General features: G+C 51.4%; 2 protein-coding genes across 2 annotated transcripts in view; both read left to right on the top strand.

Moving 5' to 3' along the window:
• LOC112307131 (leukocyte immunoglobulin-like receptor subfamily B member 3) overlaps positions 1-19,155 on the top strand; it is an 82,097-nt gene that overhangs the window by 29,007 nt on the left and 33,935 nt on the right. The gene's annotated exons all lie outside the window — the stretch shown is intronic.
• Positions 5,058-19,155, top strand: part of LOC128779628 (leukocyte immunoglobulin-like receptor subfamily A member 2) — a 36,551-nt gene continuing 22,453 nt past the window's right edge. The window contains 10 exon segments of the mRNA XM_071219923.1: positions 5,058-5,177; positions 5,396-5,496; positions 5,605-5,889; positions 6,046-6,141; positions 6,144-6,350; positions 6,576-6,857; positions 7,170-7,255; positions 7,346-7,469; positions 14,315-14,605; positions 14,863-15,165. Coding sequence (XP_071076024.1) covers positions 5,466-5,496; positions 5,605-5,889; positions 6,046-6,141; positions 6,144-6,350; positions 6,576-6,857; positions 7,170-7,255; positions 7,346-7,469; positions 14,315-14,605; positions 14,863-15,165 — 1,705 coding nt within the window. The 5' untranslated portion in view covers positions 5,058-5,177; positions 5,396-5,465.

Genomic DNA, 19,155 nt, shown 5'->3' with positions numbered 1-19,155 from the left:
AAGACTTTGGTAAAAGAAATAGAAAAGACACAAATACATGGAAATATATCCTGTATTTAGAGTTAGCAAGAAATCCTTAAAATGTGTATACTGCCCAATCTACAAATTCAATGCAAAACCTGTAAAAATTTCAAATACACTTTTCATAGAAATAGAAAGGGCAATAACAAAATTCATACAAAACCACTAAAGGCCACCAATAGCCAAAGCAATCTTGAAACAGAAGAACAGAGCTAAAGGCATCACACCGCCTGATATCAAATTTAGCTACGGGGCTATAACAACTAAAACAGCATGGTACTTGGAAAAAAAGACATGTAGACCAATGGAACAGAATCAAAACTCCAGAAAGAAGCCCATGACTTCTGGCCAAGACGGAGGTATAGGTAGACACATTGTGCCTCCTTGCACAACCAAAAGAAGGACAACAACAAATTTAAAAACAAAAAACAACCAGAATTGACAGAAAATCATACTGTATGGAAGTCCAACAACCAAGGAGTTAAAGAAGAAATATTCATCCAGACCAGTAGGAGGGGCAGAGACAGAAAGCTGGGTGTCTGTCTCACCCCAAGGTGGCAGTTGGTGGACTGGAAGGCCCCACATTCCCGAGCAGATAAACCGGGGGGAACACCTGGGGAGCTGGATAGACTGTGCAACCCAGGATTCCAGTACAGGGAAATAAAGCCTCAAAGCCTCTGACTGAAAACACTTGGGCGGGGGCGAGTGAGGGAGCAGCGGGAGAAACCCTAGCCTCACAGGAGACTTCATTGCAGAGACCCCACAGGGTCTGAGAACATACAGAAACCCACCCACCCAGGAATCAGTATCAGAAGGGCCCAATTTGATTGTGGGCACCAGGGGAAGTGACTGAAAACCAGCAGAGAGCAGAGCAAGCAGCACTGTTCCCTCTTGGACCCCTCCCCCACATACAGTGTCACAAAGCAGATACATGGGTTGCCCCGCCCTGGTGAACACCTAAGGCTCCACCCCTTACTACCTAACAGGTGGACAAAGACAAAAAAAAAATGGCCCTAAATGAAAGAACAGATCAAAGCTCCACAAAACGTACAACTAAGCAACAAAGAGATAGGCAACCTATCAGATGCACAGTTCAAAACACTGGTAATCAGGAAGCTCACAGAATTGGTTGAATATCACCACAAATTAGAGGAAAAAATGAAGGCCATGCTAAGTGAAATAAAGGAAAATGTACAGAGAACCAACAGTGACAGGAAGGAAGTCGGGACTCAAGTAAGCAATTTGGAGCAGAAGGACGAAAGAAACATTCATCCAGAACAGAATGAATAAACAAGAATTCAAAACAACGAGGAGAGCCTTAGGAACCTCCAGGACATCTTTCAACGTTCCAACATTCCAATCATAGGGATGCCAGAAGGAGAAGAGGAAGAACAAGAAATTGAAAATGTATTTGAACAAAAAAATATGAAGGAGAACTTCCCCAATCTGGCAAAGGAAATAGACTTCCAGGAAGTCCAGGAAGCTCAGAGAGTCCCAAAGAAGTTGGACCCAAGGACACACACACCAAGGCACATCGTAATTACATTAGCCAAGATTAAGGAGAAGGAGAGAATCTTAAAACCAGCAAGAGAAAAGGAGACAGTTACATACAGAGGAGTGCCCATTACACTCAAGAGAAACCTTACAGGCAAGAAGGGGGCTGGAAAGAAGTATTCCAAGTCATGAAAGGCAAGGACCTTCATCCAAGATTGCTCTATCCAGAGAAACTATCATTTAGCATGGAAGGGCAGAAAAAGTGCTTCCCAGATTAAGCCAAGTTAAAGATGTTCATCATCACCAAGCCCTTATTATATGAAATGTTGAAGGAACTTGTCTGAGAAAAAGATCAAAACTATGAACAGCAAAATGACAACAAACTCACAACTATCAACAACTGAACCTAAAAAACCAAACTAAGCAAACAACTAGAACAGGAGCACAACCACGGGAATGAAGATCACATGGAGGGTTATCAGCGGGGAAGTGGGAGGGAGAGAGAGGGGGGAAAGGTACAGAGAATAAGTAGCATAAATGGTAGGTAGAAAATAGACAGGGGGAGGTTAAGAATAGTATAGGAAATGTAGAAGCCAAAGAATTTATATGTATGAACTATGGACATGAACTATAGGGGGGGAATGTAGGTGGGAGGGGGTGTGCAGGGCAGAGGGGAATAAAGGGGGGGAAACGAGACAACTGTAATAGCATAATCAATAAAGTGTATTTAAAAAAGAAATAACCCCATGCATTAAGTAATATATGCTGGAGTAAAGGAACCCAGTATTTTAATCCAGTCCTAAAATCTGCCGTTTCCTTGTGCTTTCCCCGTTTACATTCAGTGTAACGTAGGATGCTTCAGCTTTCCCATTTCATTGTTCGCTTCTGCGTGTCACATCTGCTGCTGGCGCTTCAGGTTGCCCCTTACTTCCCTCTTTGTGGTTTTGGATGGTTTTTTACTATCCATCCTAATTTATATTCTGGAATTCTAACTACAAGTTTCTGTATGTTGCCTTTTAAGTGAGTGTTGTATTATAACATACACACCTAATTTCACAGATTCTGCACACAGGAAGTTATGTCGAACCTCTGCAAGGCCAATGAAGAAGCCGCACAGCTGTGCAGTTCTCCTTCGCCCACTGCCTCACGCTGCTGTTGTATCTGTACATCCACACTCATCACACACCCCACCAGATGACGTGCCATTTCTGCTGTCAGCAGCCATGCCTGTTTTTTTTAAAGTTAAGAGGAGAAAAATATGCTATTACATTTACTTAGCTATTTACTTAGATATGCTTGTTCTTCTTTAATTCTTGAATTTCCAAGGATCCCTTTACAATTATCTCCTGTCTGCCTGACAAACTTCTCTCTTCTAATAAGGTCTTATGGTCAGTGTTCCTCTATTTCACTCCTTTTCGTGAAGAATATATCCTGAAGGATCCCAACTGAACTATCTCACCCCTGAGGACTTGAAACTCTTCTGACCATGATGGTCTCTGATGGGAAATCTGCAGTCAATCCAATCATGGTTCCTCCATGTGTGATGTGCCATTTCTGTCTGGGTGGTTTTGATTTTCCTTGACTAGTCTGATGATGCTCCTGATGCATGTGGCCTTGGTTTTCAAAGATTCACAGGTGAGTTCCTTAGGAAAGTAAATTTATGGCTTTCAACAAATGTATGACAAGGTCGGCTACCTATTTCTTCCAATGTGGTGATTCTTCACTGATATCGTTCTCATTTTGCTCCCAGTTCAGGGACATAAACTGCCTCCCAGGTCCCTGAGTCTGTCTCTTTTCATTGAAAAACCTGGCTGCCCTCCACAGGGGCTCTGACCTGGTGCTGCAGAGGCAGTTCCCAGTGTGAGAGGAAGAGCTCTGCTTGGGGGAGGAGGGGCCCTGAGGAGGCAGAAATGACCAGGAGGTTTGAAGGGGGTGATGAAGGAAAGGCTGGTGCTGACTGACACAGACAGGAAGTCAGTGAAGGGAACTGTTAGGGGAAAGAAAATCCATAGTCCAAGTAGAGCCACACTTTCTTCTGAGAAAGGATCACCATTCTCCCCAGCACCTCCCCACACCGCCCTCTCCCCTAGAGTTCTCCTCATGGTGCTGGCCACACTGACTCTTCCAGGCACCAAGCAGAGGGTGCAACAGCCTTCCTTTCCCACTCTCCCACTTCCCAGCCGGTCATCGACTCCACTCCATTACACCCCACTGAGCCCCTCTGAACAATGTCCCCCATCCATCACAACACTCAACATGTCTTGTCCTCACTTTACCCTCCTTCCTGCACCTGCAATGCAGGCCCCATGCCTTCCTCCAGTTCCCTCCTCTCTCCACCTCCTGAGGACTCTTCCCCCAACCCACCTGGGCTGAGCCTGCCTGCTCTGCCCTCCACCAGTTCCCAGAGAGCCTCAGAACTGATCCACTGAGCTACTTAAAAATCCTGTGCTTTCCTCTGCTGCTTCCTCAGCCACTCTGAACCGAGTCACCTGGTTTCCAAGATTGAGACAGGACAGAGAGACGTCCTGTCTCATCCCAGTCACGTGTAAGTGCAGAGAGCATTATAGGTTTGTGTGAATGGCTTAAAATACTGATTGCCATGTCATCCATGGGCCAGGTGAATGTTGGAGTTTTATTCCTGATAGAGTTCATTATCAGTAGACATTGCTGGCATGTCATCTTCCCATAGGGGTAGTCTTTTTAAAACAAATCTGTTCGTACCCATGTGACTTAAAATTTTTCCCACTGACTCCAACATAAAATCCAAAATATCTGCACGGAGCTCCTGGTCTTCTGTGACCAGGCCACACTGTTCACCTGAATGCGGCCACTTCTCAGAACAGTCTGAGCTCTTTCTGGTCTGGGACGCCCCCCTGCCCATGGTCTCTGCACTGATCACCCTGCTCATGCCTTGGGTCAGCCCATCCCCGAGAAGGACGCCCTCACAGCCAGCACCCAGGTTGCATGACGTCCACCTGTTATTGCACCTCGCTGTCTTGTTCCTTCTCCCCACGTGGGCGGTATCACCAGACTGTAACTGATCTGTCTGCCGCCTACATATCTGCATGTCTGTCTTCATTCCTTGGAGCCCTGTGGGTCCAGGGGAAGAATCCATCAGCTTCAGCAGTGACTCTCCAGGGCCTGGCATGGTGACTGCACAGGGTGGCTGCTCAGAACATTGCTGCCTGATGGCCTGGCCAGTGGGAAAGAGGAAGAAAAATGGCACATGCAGAGTCAGGAAAGGGAAGTGATTTACCCATGGAAACAACATTCTAGAAAAGGCAGAGTCAGAATCTGAACAGAAATTGGGATGCACCTGAGTCCTGCCAGCATCCTCTCCCCTCATGATCCGGGACAGGTGTCACCCTATGGATTTGGGCGTCATATGAGGTGGGTGCAGAGTGTGTGGGGTCTGCTGAGACTCAGGTCAGGCTGATATGTCCAGAGCTTGCTGTCTCCTTTGGCCCATCTTTCAGGGAGGAGCCACTTCCCTTCCTGCCAGGCCACTGATGAGGAACCCATGACCTGTCACTCAGAGCTGAGACCATGTAACACCCCATTTGTTACTCTGTGTTGCCAGTGAATTTTATACGTCATCTGCACACTGGTGACCGTGGCAGGAAGCACCACGAGCCGGACCCTCACTGTCCTTCTCTGCCTCGGTGAGCTTCGGGGGAAAGATGAGGGGTGGGATCCCATCATTTCCCAGGTCCTGGTTCCAAGAGACCCCAGGAATGAGAAGTTTCAGTGGGTACAGAGCTTCTGGGGGGAGAAGATGTGGATCAGCCCCACGCCTGACCCCAGTTCTTAGGGCCCAGACCAGGCCCCATGGAGCTTTGGTGTGTGGGTGATGAATAATCTCACAGGGACTCTCTTCCAGGGCTCTTTCAGGGCTGGTGGGACCAGATCCAGGCAGGTGAGTCCTCTCCCAGACCTCCTGCTTCTGAACAATGATACCCCTGGGCAGCCGGGGGACACACAGTGAGTCTGGGCTGATGGTGACCAGGGTGGGAGAGGTTTTGGAGTGACAGCAGAGGAAACTGAGGGAACAAGGACCTTCCTGACACTGCAGGTCTGATTCATTTCCAGGAGTTCCCTCCAAACTCTCCATCTGGGCTGACCCAGTCCCCAGGGTCAGCAAAGGGAGCCCTGTGACTGTCTGGTGTCAAGGGTCTCTGAAGGCAGATGGCTACCGTCTGTATAAAGACAGGGGCTCTGAGCCCTTGATTATGAGGAACCCACAGGCCTCCAAAATTAAGACCGGGTTCCTCATTGAGTCCATGAGCTCACACTACACAGGGCTGTACCAGTGTGCCTATGCCTCTGGGGACACGCTGTCTGAGCTGAGTGAGCCCCTGCTCCTGGTGGTGACAGGTAAGGGGGAACCCGGGTCCCCTCCCCACTGTGAGCTCCTCCTCAGAGGATGAAGGGGACACAGTGTGGCTTTAGGAGGGCCTCCCCCCTCACAACCTACTCCTGGGGAAGGTGGGGTGACGGTCCCCTCTAACTCAGATCCTCCTTCTCCCTCAGGAGAGCACAGTGCACCCTCCCTCTCAGCCCACCCAGGCCCTGTGGTGGCCTCAGGAGAGAACGTGTCCCTCATGTGCAGCTCAGAGACCACGTGGGCCTTTTCCACCTGCTGAAGGAGGGAGGGGCTGAGCCGCCCCAACACAAGGAATCAGAATGGAGATCCTCTGAGAGGAGGTGGCAGGCTGTCTTCCCTGTGGGCCCTGTGAGCTCCTCCCATGCGGGGACTTACAGATGCTATAGTTCCTCCAACTCCACCCTCAATGTGTGGTCACAGTCCAGTGACCCCCTGCACCTTGAGGTCACAGGTGAGGTGGCCCACACTTGGCTTCAGTTCTTTCCTGTGTCCCAAATAACTGATGTAAACTCCTTATCTGGTAAAGCCCTTGGGATCGTGGGGATCATTGACAGGGGTTGACTGGGGAAACAGCCACAGGAGGGAGGCTTAGAGAGGGGCATATCAGAGCTCTCCCCACATCCCCAGTGGGTGGTGGGTGTTGGTGTCCCCTGGGTGACAATGACCTTCTCCCCAGGTGTGTACAGGGAGCCCTCCCTCTCAGCCCAGCCAGGCCTTCTGGTGCTGCCTGGAGACAGCCTGACCCTCCAGTGTCACTCGGAGCCCCGTTTTGACAGATTTGCTCTGACCAAGGATGAGGGTACCACACCGCCCCTGCATCTCAATGGTCAGCAGAGCCCCAACTTCCCACTGGGCCCTGTGAATGACACCCATGGGGGCCGGTACAGGTGCTACAGTGGACACAACCTCTCCTATGCGTGGTCGGCCCCCAGCGCCCCCCTGGACATCCTTGTCATAGGTGAAGAGCCTTGCCCCATCCCCTGTCCTGACTGCCTTCTCAGGGCTCTGGCCCGGGGTCACCATGTTGGTGATGGGGTCCAAGTCAGGGTCTTAGACTAGAGGCTGAAAGGGGCTGAGGTCTAGGGGAGGGAAGGAGAAAAAGGGAGTGAGGGGCATGAAGATAAAAGACAGCCACTCAGAGGGACTGAGAGGAGCTGAGAGGGATCATAGACTGTAGCTGGGGAAGGAGGAGGACACAGTCCCTAATCTCAGGGACAAGGGCATGGGGGGAGATGTGACCTCCAGCACATCACAGCCCTCCTCTCCCCAGGAATGTCCTGGAAACCTTCCCTCCTGGCTCTGCCAGGGCCCTCGGTGCCTTGGAAATCGACTGTAACCCTGCAGTGTGGATCTGAGGTCAGGGCTGATACCTTCCACCTGCACAGGGAGGGGTCCCTGGATCCTCCCCAGCAGCTTCATCTGCAGGACACACCTGCCCCCTCTCAGGCCAACTTCACCATCAGCCCTGTGACCTCAGGCCACCACGGGATCTACAGGTGCTACAGCTCACACAGCTCCTCCCCCTTCCTGCTGTCACAGCCCAGTGACCCCCTGGAACTTCTGGTCTCAGGTGAGGGACTCCCACCCCATGTCCATTGAGGGAGCAGACTCTGTCCCAGGGCAGCTCTGGGCTGGGATGGGAAGGATGGCAAAACAATGAAGTCATCAATAGGGGGAACCCCACCTGACCAGAGATGAGTCCCTTCTCTTTCTAAACAGATGGAGAAGACAGGAAGTCCCGCACCATCTCCATGCCTCACCCCACCTGAGATTCATCCAGTGCTGATGTGTGCAGGGAGGAGACTGCAGTGTGTGAAGGGCCAACATTTGGGGGAATCTATTGGACTGTAGGAGACATGAGGAGGCAGGTACACCCACAGCCTCCCCTGGTTCCTGTGTCATGCAGCAGCTGGTGTCTGCAGACCCTCCTCCACACGGACAAGCTTCATGTCTGTTGGGTAGCAGAGTCGTCTTAGCCTAGAGGAGACACAGACGCCACCAGGCTTCTGCCACTTTCTCCCTTTATATCCAACACATCAAATAGTTCCAGGAGGCCTTGTTTCCTACAGTCCTGGGGATAAGGCAGCGACATAAGAAAGGAGCCTCTTGTCTCAAGCAGCAGGGAGGTCACTGGGCCCCATGTGATCAGTGGGGAGGAAACCCATGAAGGGGAAGATGCCCAGCTCAGGTGGGGACAAAAGAGCAGTAGTCACTCCTGCCTCTGTCTGTGCTGCTGATTCTAAGCCCCTGAGTAAGCCCTGGTACCTGTGGAATAATCCCACGTAGGAGACAGAGTCTAGGGGGCCTCTCATTGTGAGTCAGGGTGATGGGCATCCTCTGACAGTCTAAACCAAGTGGAGGTGGCTCAGCACCTTGAAGTGAATCCCAGTGAGAAAATCCTACCTGCATCTGGGACTCGGTTCTCCCATCTATCAAAGCACAATCCAATCCAGGATGTGAAAAAGCTCAATCAGTTTAGAAGTTTGATGCCAGTGAATTCCTGTGGGAGAGTAAACAGGAGCTCACTATGAGCCCATCTTGTCTCCATGGGGGACCACTGTCATTACGTGGGTGTGGGAGGATGGCAGGATTTCTGCTCCCTTTCCATGACACCAGGTGGTCAGCTGGGTCAGGTCATCCTCCAAAACACCTCCCATCACAACTCCTGTCTGTGCCCCCTTCCCTCTCCCAGAGTTCCCTGTGTTTCCTGTGTCACAGCATCAGAGCCTGTCTGTGATCTATAGAGATCTGTACTTTCATGCAGGTGTGCATCTAAAGGTTTTATTTTTTCATTTATCTTTTTGCTTCCTATTACATTACAAACTGAATGAATACTTAGAGATTAAGTTAATTTTGGTAATTCTCCATACCAAAAAAAATGCCTGTCTTACACATATTCAATTATTTATTTCTTAAAAAACAAAGACTCATACAAAGAAGAACCTGACATGGAAATTATGTTCGCAAGTCAGGGACACAAGCAGTTAGCTGGGGTGGAGCAGTGAAAACGTACATCCAGCCATCACTCCTTCATGTCCTCCCCTTCAGGACCAATTGAAGTCCCCTGTGTGCATCTGGGCTTTCCAAAGCAATGCAAGACCAGACCCCAGAGATGCTCACCTTGGGGAATTGAGTTGGGTACCATTCGTTTGAGAGGCCCATTAAAGATTAGAGCCAGCCTACATCTTTCTCTCATATAATCAGTATTCTAATCCCCTGGAGCAGCTGATCCTCTGGGATGATGGGAAAACAACTCAGATTCCAAGAGTACAGAGTAGGGGAAATTCTCGGTTATGGGCTGTGCTCAGGGCATCAAAACGGATCCATGAGATGCAGGTGCCCTGGTGGACACCCAGGGGACTGGGGTGATCTCATCTGTCCTGACTTCTGTAACCTCTTTACCCACAATTCCTAGCTTATCAACCCCAAGACTACACAGTGGGGAACCTCGTCAGATTGGGTGTGTCTGGCTTGATCCTCGTGGTTCTCGGAGTGCTGCTGTTTGAAGCTTGGCACAGTTCGGAGAAGACCCCGCCATGCAGCCAGCGGGTGAACACAGGAGACAACAAACCCACCAGTCAGCGAGGTAGAGCCTGGAGAAGAGTCTGATGATCCCAAGAAGCTCTGAGAGAAAATGTGGGCACCCGTGGGAGAGTGTCTGCTGAGAATGAGGAGGGTGTGGGTGTGGGTCATGTGCAGGGAGAGGTCAGGGCTGGTGCTGCAGAGGCTGCTCCACAGGTAAACTGTGGTGTCTCCCTGTTGATTTTCCTTTAGTGGCCCCTCTCCACTTCTGGGCTCACCCTCAATCTCTGGTCCATGTTCCTGTAAGACGTTTTTCTTGCTTTCATTTACCACATTCACTAATTGTGCATGTCTTCGAATTAGACAACCAATCTGTTTTAAACGACTGGTTGAAGGGACAAATACCAGGAGTAGTGTGGACGGATGGACACGGACAATGGAGTGGAGGTCCCCAGAGGGAGGGGGTCGGAGTGAGACAGAGGAGGGTAGAGAGTGAAACGTACAGTGACAAGAGATTTGATATGGGAAGAACGCAACGCCGTATACAATGTGTCCTAGAATTGTGTGCTTGAAACTTCTGTAAGATTTTTGAGGTTTCATTTATTATTTTTTTTAGAGAGTAGAAAGGAGAGAGGAGAGAAACATCGATGTGCCACAGAAACACAGATTTGTCACCATCTGTTAGGACCTGGCCTGAAACCCAGCCGTGTGTCCTGACCAAGAATGGAGCAGGGGACCCTTTGGTTCACAGGCCAGTGCTCAACCCACACCAGCCAGGGCGGACACCTATGTCATTGTACGAACTAATAGCCCCCCAATAAATTTCATTTTAAAAGACTAGTTTGGGAGAAATGAATCCAGAACCATCATGAAAACCAGTGCCTGGTCCCGTCAAGGACCTCTCTGTGTAGCAGATGAAGAACTTGGTGCGTTAGCTCCAGAAATGCCACAGGTGTGTGAAATGAGGCCCAGGTGGTGTGTTTGTAAACCAGCTCCCAGAATACACTGTTCTTTTCATAAGCCCTGATTTTTGGTACATGCCTAATTCCTGGTGTGTATGTTCCTCTCTTACTTCCTTTTTATTTTTTTGCATTATTCCATTTTTTATTTTTTTAATCTTTTAAAATTATTATTGTGTTACAGTTCTCCCAATTTCCCCCCTTTGCCTTCCTCCACCTCCTTCAACACCCCTCCCTCCCCAACCTCACACCAACAGTCAATTCCCTCCCTGTTGTCTGCGTCGATGGGTCATTCATACACTTTCTATTCTAGTCCCTTCCACTTCTTCCTTCTTGAGGGCGGGAGAGCCGCCCACCACCGTCTCGCCCATCCCCTTGTCTTTCTGCGAGTCCATCACCTCACTGAGTCCCAGCCACGCACAGTGTCCGACCGATGGGGTCGGTGACCTGCGTGGATTACTTTGCCCCAACCTGCTCAGGGCTGGGCCCCTGGACGTAACTTGCACTGCGGCCAACCAGGCCCAGAGCTCGTTCCCCACCGTGGGCCCCGGGTGTGCGCAGGGTGTCTCACCAGAGCCAGAAGCCACTGCTGCGCTACTACTTCTGGCCACCAGGATCCTGGCTGACCTACCTGGCCTGCCCCGGAGTCCTGGGGAAGCGCTGAGCCACCCTTCTGTCCCCATCCCTCTGGTCCCAGTCCTCCCGCACCTGGTCCGGGTCCCATGCTTGCACTGCTGCCTCCAAGAGCCACCACACTCCCCTCCCGGGCTGCACCAAAGCTCCTTCTAGTCAGCGCGCCTCACATCACTGCGCCTGCCACACGCCTGGCTGCCACAAGAAGTTCGCGCACGGGCACCAGCTGGTCGCCACAAAATGCACAAGGGACAGAAGCGCTTCCCAGGCCCTGTCTGCTCCAGGGGCTTCACCAGCACTGACCACCTGTCCAAGCTCGCGCGCCTCCTCCCTGCTTCAGCAGTAACTGCTCAGAACCCAGGGCTTTCAACACCTCTCCCCGAAGCCTGGCCAGAGGCCCATGCACAGTCCAGCACTTAGCCCAGACTGTGCCTGCCTGCTGGGCTCCGTGCAGCCCTCTGGGTCCTCTCCCCGCCAGAGCAGCAGCAGCTCGCTTGTCATCAAGGCTCCATTCTGGAGACCCCTGAGGACCCTAAGATGCATCTCACCCCTCAAGAGTGCAAGGAGGAGGCCTGAGACTGCACTGGGGTCAGCTGGACTTGGAGACGGCATGGGGGGCAGGGGCCCGTGTCTGTAAAAGTCATGGCCTATTTTTAAAATGAACATTAAAGAAAAAAAAAAAGACAGAGTTTATCAACTGGCCAGATACACTGAAAGATGAGGACCAGACACACAACCTGAGAATCCTGCCACAAGAGGGAGCCAGAAGCACCAAGCTGGTGCATCCACACAAGTTCCCACAACCACAGAACACACGCAGGACAACACAAAGCATCTCTCACCTGAGGGCAGCTGGTCAAGGTTGCAGGAGGTGACTGCGATGGCAAATACAAAATGGGAACACAACACTCCAAAGGTCAGAAAGAATCACAATCTCTGCCATCACCGAAGATCATAGTAACATCCCAATACTGAACCAAAGTCATGGAGAACTAAAATTCACCCAACAGGTAATACAAAACACACTCCGTGAACCACAAGACAAAAACAGAAAGACAGTTCAATAAAGTCAAGAAAACATTACATGGACCAAACAGCAAATTCAACAAAGACACGGAAATCATAAAATAAAACCCACAAATTCTGCGGTGGAAAAATGACGTGAATGAAATGAACAATGGGACAGAGGGCATCAACCAAAGAATAGACCAAGAAAAATAAACAAGAGGGCAATATTCTTGTCAAAAATAGATGCAAAACTTCTCAATGAATATTAGCATGACGAATTCAAGAGCTCATTAAGACTTTTATACACCATGATCAAGTGGGATTTAACACAGGGTCCTCGTGATTGTCATAAATATTTTAAATGTGAAAATCAATACAAGTTTTCACCACAGAAATAAAGTAAATGATATAAAACATATGGTTGGTTGCATAGATGCAGAGAAGGCATTAGAGAAAATGCACCATTCATTCAAAATAAACATTTCATAATAAACACTGTCTACAAATTGGGGATGGAATGAACACAGCTCAGCAAAATTAAGGTCCCATGTGGAAGCCCATGGTTAACATCAGACTCAACAGAGAAAAGCTGAGAGTTTCTCTTCTGCGGTCAGCCACAGGACAAGGAAGCCCACTCTCTCCACTCCTGTGCAACATGTACCAACTGCCTTAGGCAGGGCCGTCAGACAAGGAAAAGAGACAAAGGGATCCAAACTGGAAAGAGAGAAATAAAACTGTCTACAGATGATACAATCTGATATATAAAAACCCTAAAGACTCAAAAAAAAAATTCTTAAGACTAGAAAACAATTCAGTAATATTGCAACTTACAAAGTGACCAGTCAGGACTCAGTGGCATTTCTATATGCAAAATATGGAAGATCAGGAAAGGAAAGGAAAGAAAGAAAGTAACCCCATTTACAACAGCACCAAATACAAGAGACCATGACCAAGGAGGTGAAAGGTCTGGACATTGAAAAGTCTAAGACTCCGGTAAAAGAAATGGAAAAGACACAAACAAATGGAAATATATCCTGCATTTACGCTTAGGAAGAATTCACTAAAATGTGTATACTGCCCAATCTACAGATTCAATGCAATCGCTATCGAAATTTCAAATGCACTTTTCACAGAAATAAAAAAGGCAATAATAAAATTCATACAAAACCACGAAAGACCACCAATAGCCAAAGCAATCTTGAAAAAGAAGAGCAGAGCTGAAGGAACCTCACTGCCTGATATCCAAATATGCTACAGAGATATAATAATAAAAACAGCAGGGTAACTGCAAAAAAACCCACAAAAAAACAAAAAACAAAAAAAACAAGAAAACCCAAGACATACAGACCAATGGAACAGAATCAAAATTCCCTAAATAAACCCATGCCTTCCAGCCAAGATGGAGGTGTAGGTAGACACACTGTGACTCCTCACACAACCAAAAGAAGGACAACAACAAATTTAAAAACAAAAAACAACCACAACTGACAGAAAATCATACTGTATGCAAGTCCGATAAATAAGGAGTTAAAGAAGAAACATTCATCCACACCAGTAGGAGGGACAGAGATGGGCACCCAGGTGGACAGGACTCACCACAAGGCAGGGGCTGGAGGACCAGGTGACGTGACAGTTGATGGACTGGGGGGTCCCACATTCGAGAGCAGATGAATCAGGAGGAACAACTGGGGAGCGAGACAGACCATGCAACCCTGGTTCAAGAACCAGGAAATAAAACCTCAAAGCCTCTGACTGAAAACACCTGTGGGGGATGAGACGGCAGCTGGAGAAACTCCCAGCCTCACAGGAGAGTTCTTTGGAGAGACCCACAGGGTCCCAGAATGAACACAAACCCACCAACCCAGAAATCAGCAACAGAAAGGCCCAATTTGATTGTTGGTAGCAGGGGAAGTGACTGAAAATCGGCAGAAAGTAGAGCAAGTGGCACTGTTCCCTCGTGGACCCCTCCCCCACATACAGCATTACAAAGCAGATATGTGGGTTGCCCCACCCTGGTGAAAACCCAAGACTCCACCCCTTACTACCTAACAGGCTGGCTGAGACAAAAAATAATGGCCAAAAAAATTCTCTATTTTGCCTCTTCCATGTTTTGAGGCACCAAACAGATCACTGGGGTCTTTGTAGGGAGTGGATCCCCATGTGAGAGGTGGGGTAAGGGGAGCACAGGGGCTCCTGGGCCAGAGACACAGAGAGACGGGGGAACCTGGGGGCCAGGCCAGGAGCAGGGTTCATGGGAGGAGCATCCCCTGTCACTCGTGTCTGGTCCCTGCAGGTAGCTCAGGGAAGCCCTCCCTCCTGACCCAGCAGGGCCCCATTGTGGTCTCTGGACAGAACCTGACCCTCCAGTGTCACTCTGACCTCGGCTATGACAGATTCACTCTGTCCAAGGAGGGGGGACAGGACCTCTCCCAGAGCTCTGTCCCGCAGCTCCAGGCTGGGCTCTCTCAGGCTGACTTCCCCCTGGACACTGTGAGCGGCTCCCATGGGGGCTGGTACAGGTGCTATGATGGACACAGACTCTCTTCCGAGTGGTCAGTTCCCAGTGACCCCCTGGACTCACCTGGTTGCAGGTGAGAAGCCAGCAGGTTCAGTCAGGGACCCAGAGTCTGCTCAGACACTGCTGGGGGTGTCAGGTGGTGATGGCCAGGACAAGGGGTGAGGGCTCCCCAGGGAGGGAGACAAAGACAGGGGATGGGAGAGGAGGGGGAGACTCAGAGAAAACAGAGATGGACAGAGAGGAGGGTCCCCAGAAAGGGGCCTGGTGACTCTCAGGTAAGAACTAGGTGGTGGCAGCCCCTCACCCACTCCCCTTCTCTCTAGGATGGCTCCCTGACAGACCCTCCCTCACCATGCAGCCAGGCCCCACAGTGGCCCCAGGAGAGAACATGACCCTGCTGTGTCAGTCACAGAGCCCGAGGGACACTTTCCTTCTGACCAAGGAGGGGGCAGCCGATCCCCCCCAGCATCTCAGATCATAGTCCCAAGCTCAGCAGCACCAGGCAGAGTTCTCCGTGGGACCTGTGACCTCAGCCCATGGGGGAACCTATAGGTGCTACAGCACAAACCATGGGAGCCCCTACCTGCTGTCACAGCCCAGTGACCCCCTGGAGCTCCTGGTCTCAGGTGAAGCCTCTGACCCTGTCTTTCTGAGCTGTCAGTTCAGGTTCTCTTCCTCAGAAGAACTGTGGGCTGCAAGGGGAGGAAGAGGGCTCTAGGGGTGGTCACCCAGAAGAGAGCTGCCCCTCGGAGACCCTCCTACACCTGTCCATCTCTGTCCCTCACCTGAATACAGAAGATGCCCGGGTCTCAGCAGCAGGGGTTTGAGTGGGCCACAGCACAGCTGCATGGGAAGCGTCTGAGAGATCTGGGGCTCCAGGGTCAGCACCAGACTCTAACCCACTGGTGTCCTCCTTCCCAGAACCCTCTGAGGCCCCAGTCCACCTCCCACTGGGCCTCTCTCCACAGCCAGAGAGGTAGTGGGGCCCTTTGTTCAGGGGAGCACAGCCTACCTAAGGGCATTATGAGTCTCTCAGGGAATTCAATGCCCTCAGGTCTTAGAGACAGACAGGCTGAGTCCCAGGTGGGCTAGACGTGGAGGACAGATCCAAGGGGGAACAACAGCGTGGCAGGGGCTCTGAGGTTTGGCCCATCGCCCCATTTCCAAGTGGAGTCAGGCCTGCAAACCAGTAAGTGAGAGTCTGTGTGGGGAGGTGGTGGGTGTGTCCATGGGGACAGGGGTTGAGTCCTGTGCAAGTTCAGGCACCTCTGGAGGCTCCAACTTGGACACGCCCTTCCCCTCCCTGTGCCTCAGTGTCTCCAAGTGTAAAAGGACAGGACCGTGACCCAGGGCTTAGATTTCCTTTCAGTTCTGGTTCTGACCTCCTCGGAGGGGGTGGGCCTTGAAGGGAAGTCCCCCAGGACATGATGTTATGGAGACAGTCCCCTCTGTAGCAGTGACAGTGACACTGGACATGGAGGGGCAGGAGTAACAAGGGTTTGGGGCATCCAGGTCTATTCCTCAGCTCAGGTGCTCACTGAGAGCAGGGAACAAGGGCTGGAGTCAGACCCGGATCAGGTCCCGGCTCTGCTGCTTCTGCTGTGGGGCCAGGTGGTCCTTTCTTTTCTCTGAGTGTTGGGTTCATGTCTGTCCATCCCTGGTCCCCTCCTGCTCACAGGCCTACAGTGACATTAGGTGACATAAGGAGTCTCACAGAGCTCAGGAAGGCAGGGCTTCCAAGGGTGTATCAGGTTCACCACACATCAAACTCCCATCTCACGTCCCTGCTGTGCTGGGGGCAGGTAATAAGAAGGACCTTCAGCTCCAGGTGAGACAGGACAGACCCCTGCAGCTGAGGAACCCAGAGCTCGGAGCTGGTGTCCACCTGGGGGAAGCAGGAAGACAGCACAGGGAATCCACGCCCCGGGGTCCAGTCCCAGCCCTGCCCTGGCCTGGCTGGGTGACCTGAGCACATGGCTGACTTCTCTGAGCCACAGTGGACTGGGTGGAGGGTCAGCCATCCCTGGTGCATGAGGGCTGTGAGGTTAGAGCAGAGGAAGGACAGACCCCAGCCTGTGCCGCACACACAGTAGGTGCTCATTAAATGGCACTTTTGGCTCATTCATGACGTCACTCCAGCCCAAGATGTCCCACGGTCACTGAACATCCTGATCCAGGTCACAGTGACCCTCCTCTTGCTGCTCTTCTTCCTCCTCCTCCTGTTCCCCCACCACTGACACCTGCATCTGAGCAAAGGCAGGACATCAGGTGAGTAGGGAACAGGGTGACGAGGGCCACAGGAGAGAGGGACTCAGAGCACCTGGGACAGAAACAAATAGGTGGAGCAGGTCCGCTGAGAGAGGTTTCTCCAGAACCTCACATCAGAAAATCTAGAAAGAAAACACTCAATGTCAGCACAGGTTTACCAATAAGTGTAAGTTAGTTTTTGATCATTTTCAATCTTCTGTAACATGAAACATACCCACAAGCAAGTATTAAAGTTTCCTTCTTTCCTCTGGAATCACACGGGGAGGGGCCTCTACCCTCCCAAGGCTGAAACTGTCCCTCTTGACCAGCCCAGAGAGAGGCTGTAGTCTGTCCTCCAGCCCCGCTGTGGACGCCCAGGAAGAGCCCCTCTGTGAGAGGAAGGGACAGCTGCCCTCCAGAGGGGGGCACAGAGATTTCAGGAGGCTATGGCAGAGAGGAGAGACTGGGAGTGTGTGGTGATCAGGGCTGAGAGGGACTGAAAACCACACAGACTGACCTGGCCCCTCATCTCACCCCTAGGTTAGTGGCCCATTGGGAGCAGGCGGGTCTGCAGCCCTGAGATCTCAGGGATCCTGCCAGGAGACACACCCCATTCTGCCCCTGCAGACACTTCTGTGAAGGACCCATGGGTTGGGGAGAGTGTGGAGCTGGACCCTCAGGTGAGACCCCTGCTCCTGTCCAGGACACCAAGGACCTTCCTGTTGCCCAGTTCACTCCAGTGGTCACTCCCTCTCCTCACCTACTCTGGTTCTCAGCAGCATCCACACTGGCCTCTCCTTCTGGGCACCAGGTCATCCTGCTGTGACTCACTCCTCCTGCTTTCTTATGACCTCATGACCCCTCCTGCATGGTCCCCTGTGCTGGCCCCTCATCCTGTGTCTGACCTTATGCAGCCCAGGTCTCAGGAGGAAGCATGAGTGAATGAACATCCACAGGTCCCAGGTTCCCCTCACTCACTCACGCAGCAGCTGTGATGGAAGCTCACTTGTTACCAGCTCCATGTTGGTGCCACAGTGCCACCCTGATCAGCCTGTACCCACACCCCTCGAGCTCACCTGTGAGTGAGGGAGACACCTGCAAACAGGCAGATGGAGTCCTGGAGAGCCAAGTGCTGTGAAGGAGGATGAAGCAAGAGCAGGGGGTGGGGTGTGTGGTGAGGGGGGAGAACAGAGAAAACAGCAGGTGCAAAGGTCCTGAGGCAGGCCATACTGCTTCAGCCAGATGGGCCCTCTGGCTGGAGCCAAATGAGCAAATATAGCTTGTTAGATTAACAGTCAGATCTGTAGAAGCACCAGGAGACCCAAGGCTCAGGGATTCCCTGCAGATTCCATCGGGAGAGTGACCTCCTCTGATCTGAAGTTTAAGTCGTCACTCTGACACCATGTGGACACCTGACTGGAGGGTTTCAACTGTGGGAACAAGGATTCGCTGGTTCTGTCTCACTGTCTCTCTCCAGCAGAACAGGCCCGATGACAACCGCCAGGGAGTGATGTGCACCCAGGTGACCCACTCAACATCAAGGCCCAGGCAGGGAATGGCCGCCTATCCTTCCCTCCTGTCAGAGGAATTGCTGGACATGAAGGGCAGACAAGCAGAAGAGGACAGACAGATGGACAGTGAGGTGGGTCCCATCCTCCCCAGGCCCCAGGCTTCCCCAACCCCAACTAGGTTTCATCCCTCTCTCTGTCTCCCTGCTCCAGGCTGCTGCATATGCTGTCCCCCCTGCATATGCCCAGCTGACCCTCATGACCCACAGATGGGAGACAAGTGCACCCCCTTCCTCCCCATCCGAAGAGCCCCCAGAAGAGCCCAGTGTATACGCTGCTCTGGCTGTCCACTAGCCCAGGGCGGACCCAGACCCCACACTCTAGGGTGGGGACCTGCAGGGGCCCCAGAAGGCACAGGAGCTATCCCCTAAGGACACTCACTAGTGGCCCCAGCCACACTAGTGACCTGACATGGACCCCCCGCAGCTTCTGGGACCTTGTGGGAGTCCCCTGATCCTGCAAGCACAGATAAGTAATACCCCTACACTTTGGAATCAAAGCAACAGACTTCTCCAGAATCAGTGTGTCAATTTAGAACAAAAATGGAAGGGAGAGAATGCTGTCCATGACTGATAATGTAAATCTCACATGTCCATCCTACACACTGGAAAATTTACAACCGTGAATGAACATCTTAGAGAAGAAAAAGGCAAAGACGAGAGACCATCTACATTTCCTTCCCCATGTGCTGAGATGCAGGTGTGGCAACCTGTGTGAGGGAGTGTCACGCAGCCACAGAGAGATGAGATACAGACAGGGCAGCACCGCGGATGCATCGTGAGAGCATCACGCTACGTGGGA

This window comes from Desmodus rotundus, chromosome 12, assembly GCF_022682495.2.
Source record: "Desmodus rotundus isolate HL8 chromosome 12, HLdesRot8A.1, whole genome shotgun sequence".
NCBI classification, from domain to species: Eukaryota; Metazoa; Chordata; class Mammalia; order Chiroptera; family Phyllostomidae; genus Desmodus; species Desmodus rotundus.
This window is presented reverse-complemented; position numbering and strand designations above follow the sequence as displayed.